This window comes from Branchiostoma floridae, chromosome 10 (assembly GCF_000003815.2).
Source record: "Branchiostoma floridae strain S238N-H82 chromosome 10, Bfl_VNyyK, whole genome shotgun sequence".
Lineage (NCBI taxonomy): Eukaryota > Metazoa > Chordata > Leptocardii > Amphioxiformes > Branchiostomatidae > Branchiostoma > Branchiostoma floridae.
This window is the reverse complement of record NC_049988.1, coordinates 3932600-3938775: the sequence shown is the minus strand read 5'-3', so window position 1 is coordinate 3938775 and position 6176 is coordinate 3932600. Positions and strand designations below refer to the sequence as shown.

At 41.0% G+C, this 6176-nt stretch overlaps 1 protein-coding gene across 1 annotated transcript in view; it reads left to right on the top strand.

Moving 5' to 3' along the window:
• The first annotated feature begins 1224 nt into the window (after positions 1 to 1224).
• Positions 1225 to 6176, top strand: part of LOC118424271 (mucin-like protein) — a 12276-nt gene continuing 7324 nt past the window's right edge. Inside the window, exons 1-7 of the mRNA XM_035832815.1 lie at positions 1225 to 1288; positions 2032 to 2160; positions 2491 to 2622; positions 3098 to 3217; positions 4611 to 4741; positions 5222 to 5348; positions 5783 to 5923. Coding sequence (XP_035688708.1) covers positions 1225 to 1288; positions 2032 to 2160; positions 2491 to 2622; positions 3098 to 3217; positions 4611 to 4741; positions 5222 to 5348; positions 5783 to 5923 — 844 coding nt within the window. The remainder of the gene's footprint in view (positions 1289 to 2031; positions 2161 to 2490; positions 2623 to 3097; positions 3218 to 4610; positions 4742 to 5221; positions 5349 to 5782; positions 5924 to 6176) is intronic.

Here is a 6176-nt window from a genome sequence, read left to right as displayed (position 1 = left end):
AGTATGCTATTTGAGGGTAATAGTGATAGAAGACTTATGTATGCTTTATGAGATTGCAAGATATGTTCCCATTACCAGGGAACATATGACCTATTAACTATATGCCAATATCGCAGAAAATATTATATAGCAAAAATGATGAAAAACATGCAAGGGGTAGTCTGTGTAACAGAATCTCTGCTGTCCAGCGCTTTAACTAGCAGTGGATGCTGGGCGGGCCTACTATAAGCGAAATTTAATCAGGCTATGCAAGAGGCATCTGAAACTAACCAAGTATACGTTCAAAATCCGTTCCTATCACAGGCACCCCCGTGGTATCGTGACCGTCTATCGAAATGCATATTTCACTCACTACGAGTGCTGTCCGGGATGGAACCAGATCGGGGACACCTGCCAAGGTACAGAAAAGAATATTTATCAATTTACTTCATAACGATTGCTAGATCACCGTCATGCCTTGGTCTAAACAGGGGATCTACCAGATACTAAATTTTATATACTAGTAGTTTACGGGCAGTGTATCGACTGCGGTGCCCCATGGGACTCCCAGTGATCAGCAGGCTACATTTCATTTTGAGCTCGAGCTTGTTCACGATTCAATTCAGACTTGATTCTACTTCCCCGTATGGGGTATATCACCGACTGGGTTCTAAAGCCACAAATCGGTAGCTATTTGTATTTTAACGGCAAGTTAAAAGAAATCCAGGGGCCCGGCCGTGCTCCAATATATCCCGCTTGCCGCAAGGTGCCCCACGTGGCCACATAGGCCTCAAGCCGGAAAGTGTAGAACAACAGTCCGTTAACTACCCGGTGGGGTTCTTTTTCGAAATAGGACCGTAGCTTCAAATCAACAAAAATCCCGGTAAAAAATGGATCCAATCCGTGACCTAATCTTGAAAACATCGACAGGTCCCCGCCGTGACCTGGTTTATTTTACAAAGAGCAAATTAGAATTAGCTGTTCGACCCTAGAAATAGTCCGGCAGTCGATGGGAGTCCTACGAGTACTTAAAAGTGTATTAAGAAGTAACCGATAAACTACTTGGTGAGGAATCGGTTTAGAAATTTGACTGTAGCAAAACACGGACCATCTGCTTCAGGACCCAATGGAAATGTGACAGGGGCATTAGTTAACCTATAGGATTAATATTCTTTTTGTCCAGAAGGTATTTTGAATGCCAAGTTCAATTCCACAGGTAACTGCTACTTCCCATGCATCCATGGAATGTGCGTGGATACCAACGTGTGCGAGTGCGATGAGGGGTGGGCAGGAAGATCCTGTGACCAAGGTAATATAATGTAAGCTTTATTGACACGACAAAAAGTAGAGTAACTTTTGTATGGTCAAATATAAAGTACAATAGATGTATTACAGAGATTAAAGTAACGTAATACTATGTAATTATAACAGGAGGTTTTCAATCAAGAACGCCAAACGCGATTAGCCATTTCACTCAAGAGAACCGAAATATAACTACTTCTTTCGAACTAAGGGTTACCAAATATCAATATACTCCAGATAAGTGCAGTTCTAAGGAAAATTGACATGATGTCGGCTCTATTCCATTCATACGTACACCAAAGTCTTACACATGCACATATATAGCTTTCTGAGTTTATTTTATCCACAACGTTCACAACCCCACAAGCCAACGATATTGTATACGACAACTAGCTATATAGTAGCATTAAGCTCGTAATGTAACATTAAATGTAGATTTAAGGCTATGCAGTGTACAATGTGTAAATCCAGAATGTTGCGACAGACTACATGCTGATAACAAAAATCTAGTAAATACTACAATCAGGTTCTATGCTGTATAAACAATATTGAGAAGAGACACAGTGAGTCACTTGATGCAGTGCTCATATATTTTGGCTCCCTGAATTCCAATGTTGTTCAATGTCACGTATACCTCCGTCGCAGTTTGATACAGTACATAACAATATCCATACGTTCAATAGGATGGTGATACGGAATGCCCTATTGCACTATACCATGCTTGAAAGTGTTACGTTTCTCCCTTACCAGATCTAGATGAGTGCTGGTATGGAAGAGACAAGTGCGACCATGTAAACGGCGGCTGTATCAACACACAGGGGTCCTACAACTGCACTTGTAACGCCGGTCTACAACTCTACAACGGGACTTTTTGTAGCGGTAAAAGTCTTTTATTTTCTGCCAAAAATCTAACATCTGTTTAGGGATTCCTCTACCGCGACAGCTGTTCTGTACATTAGACAACACATTACCCATATCTGCTTGAAGTTAAGCTAATTGCCAACCCCCAACACCACTACGTGCAGACGACATCCCAAACAGGGGTAAAGGGGACATAGAAATACAGATCCGAACTCTTATTATCACAGCGGGCAACAAGATCTGTCATCGGAGGTTACCCTCCGCCACAGAGTAACAGCTAAAAGAATTGATCTCGTGTTATGATATACTAGTATACTAAAACTCTCTCCTTATTTCTATATTGACCAGCTATCCCTGACACTGATGAATGTGCCAAAGACAACGGCGGTTGCGAGCAGAATTGCCACAACACCCATGGGTCATTCGTCTGCAGCTGTGACACGGGCTACAATCTCACGGCAGATAACCGGACCTGTGTCGGTGAGTCTATGTCTCTGGAAAGGTTTCACAGCATTCATCTCCAAGCAGATCTTGCGGTGGCATGAAATTACGTAGTATTATCATAAGCTGGGGGAAGGGGTTTAGCCGGCAGAGGAGTTTTATTCCACCGCTAAACTCCTTCCCAAGTTTATGATACTTATGAATCTTATGCCACCGCGAGGTCTGCCTGGAGACTATCACAACATATCACAGATTGCAGTGAATTAAATTGTAAGCTAATTAACAATTTAGTAAAAATGGACCTGGTAAACATCCGACCGTTGAGGTCTTACTCGCGTTAAGTGGTGCGATTGATACTGGTAGTTTCAAAGAAAAAAAGACTAAATACCTTGGACCATGTATGCGATTGGTCAATGAATTTTCAGTATGCACACCTAGATAGTCGCCAGCCTTTTACGATAGAATGACAGAGAAATGTTGCCCAAAACCTTATGAACTTGTACTTGATTCACAGATATTGACGAGTGTATCACAAATAACGGCGGTTGTGACTACGATTGTACCAACACCGTCGGAGGAAGGACATGTAGTTGTGAAGAGAATTTTCGTGTGGTGGCAGAAACTATATGCCGAGGTAAGTAATTTCAACACTAACCTACCTTAAGTATCTAAAACACACTTTAACCCTTTTCAGACGGGGCGGAATGGGGTTGAGGCCAGCACCAAACTTTGTGTCGCACAATGCCTGAACGGCTTATGCTAGAGCAACCAAACTTAGGGACCCATCCTTTAAATTAGTTGGCAAAAAATTAATAATCTATGAAAGTCTAATTTTTCGTATTGCAATTGCAACAAGTTCTTATGAGTTTATTTTAGAAATTTTGATTTCGATTTCAACAATGCAATTTCCACTATTTGTTACTAAATTCCATCTATTTGCTTAAATCCATTACATCGAATATGATTCAATGTGACTTTCATGATTACATTTACCTGTAGTCAGTGTATAAGCATACTATGTATGGTACAAAAATCTTGGCAAAATGTGTGATAACAAGAGTTCGGACAAATCATATCTCAATGAGATATTCTGGTTATGCAAATGACTGGTACATCTGCATAATCTACGTTTGGTTATGTACACCTTTAACTAACTTACACACGTCACAATGTTGGCAATCCAATCATCATATTTTGCTACTTAGAAGAATTTTGGAAGTTTGGCATTAATAATTATGCAAATTAGGAATTCATTTGCATAATTGGTATATGATAACCTTTCACCTGACACAAACACAAATGTAACATATATTTGAGTCCTATTATGGAAAGCACTATAAATATAGATTTTCCTCATGAAATGTGCAAAATTTTCAATTCATTTATATACCTCTCTTCCTAAGGTACATGCATACTAAGTATCATGGAAATCATTCGTTCCTTTGTTCTCATATTCCCCTTGAAACATTTTGACAAAAAAAGGCCCCTGCAGTTCCAGATCAAGCTGCTAGCTATAGGGGGCCCAAAGCATGCGCCACTTCTTTATTACATCACAAGCTACCTGCCACCAAAGAGTCAAGACCATAGCATATCCATGTCAAAAGATACAAAAACGGAAGTTCTGCTGCAGTTCCAAGGTCAGTCACAAACTAGGGGGCCCATAATCGATCTTGACATTTGTTTTTTCAGCATCTACCCACATACCAAATATCAATGTAATCCAATAAGAGGTTTTTGAATTATACTAAAAATCCGGAAACACTAACACACACACACACACACACACACACACACACACACACACACACAGACGCACAGAGGCAGCCACACAGAGACAGACAAACACACTCACACCCAAAACAGTATCTCCACTTTCTTGGAGATAATCAAAACACTGGCATTATAAGTTGTAGCTCCTCTTCATAAAATGTTATAACCATATGCGTTTGAAATTTGCAAAAAAAATGGATAGAGAAAGCGGTGCTTCTATGCTTGTTTATAACCATAAATGTACATTTTCTTTACAGATAAAGACATGTACCCATACGGAAAAGAAGTGCATGAGCAGCCCCGGCGGTGGGACTTTTCTGTGTGCCAGAGAGAGGAGCTTCCAATGGAGGGCTTCAGATTCTTCGGACGGAGACATCACAACATTTACGTACGTTTGCTGACCAGATACTTATATTTTCAGCCCCCGTAACACACTGACTGACAGTAGTAGTAACACATTCAGGACCTTTCCACGTCTTTCATTTGCTTCCAACCGCCCCAAAGCCAATGTAAATTCGGCGCCTGGTTGGTAGTCACCTTGAACCCATCCTATTTTAGTTATGTTCGACTCGTCTGATATCATCCAAGCATAATACGCCTTAACTGACATCTATTCCAGTTGGCTGGCAGGCTATTTGGCAGCCATGCCGACAACCAACGTCTTCCTCCCAACCCCTATCCACATACGAAATATCATTTCCTTACATGCAGAGAATTTGAAGTTATGGCGACCACAAATACACACATCCGCATGCGCACCAAAAACCATACCTATACTTGTCATGGAGGTAAAAATTGCACAAAATATGAACTTGAAAAAACGGGATTGTTCGTTTCTTCATGGACTTCCAATGACATTGTCTTGCAGATCTGTGATAATGGAATAGCCGGCTTCGATGAGATTGTCCGACCAGGATATCCTTCATCACTTGACGATGACGTATTCAGCCAAAAAGCAGTTCTTGCTCCTTTCTTGGCTAAATCCAGCGCAACTGGTGAGTGCAAACTACATAAAACATTTATTTGCGGTGTAGCAATGTAGTTGCTGAATGTTCTTTCTTTATGTACAAAATATTAATGTACTTTGAGTATACGAGCCTTCGAAACGGTGACCGTCTAGTGCATTGCTCAGTTCAGTTCAGTGCTCAGTTCAGTGCTCAACTTGCTGTTAGCTTGTAAATGGTCATTTTAACAGTGTTGATGACTATTGTGTGAAAAATAAGTGGCACAAGCTTGGGGCTCTACATCAACCATCTTTACTTCAACACCACAATTACAATACCAATCTACCTATCTATCATCGCGAACGCAGCGAGAAGGATTGAATGTAGCCTGTTACGCCAGGGTCATTGAATGATACAAACAAATGGTGGCAGAACGATGAATATGGTTAGCATGCAACCGTGCTAAACCTCCCGATACATTTCAGTCCTGGACAGCCTACCGGAGGACCAGAGAACCCATATCTTCTACAGCTTCTACCAGAGAAATGACGGACATCCGGCAACTGACCTGATCCTTAACAGAACCAGAGATGATGGTAGATCTACCCCTGGGTTTTATGCCCCAAGTAAGAATAAATAAAATATTTTTAGGCTTAAGTTTAACTATCTAGTGGTAATATTAGTGAACATCAAGTTCCACTGCAGTATCTGATCAAGCCGCTAGGGGACCCATTATCGAACTTGACCTTTGTTTTCCTGACCGCTACCCACCTACTAAATATCATCAGGATCCATTCAAGGCTTCTCGATGTATGCTGTCTACAGATCAGACACACAGACAGACACACAGACACACAAACACGCTCAAAGCATAACCTT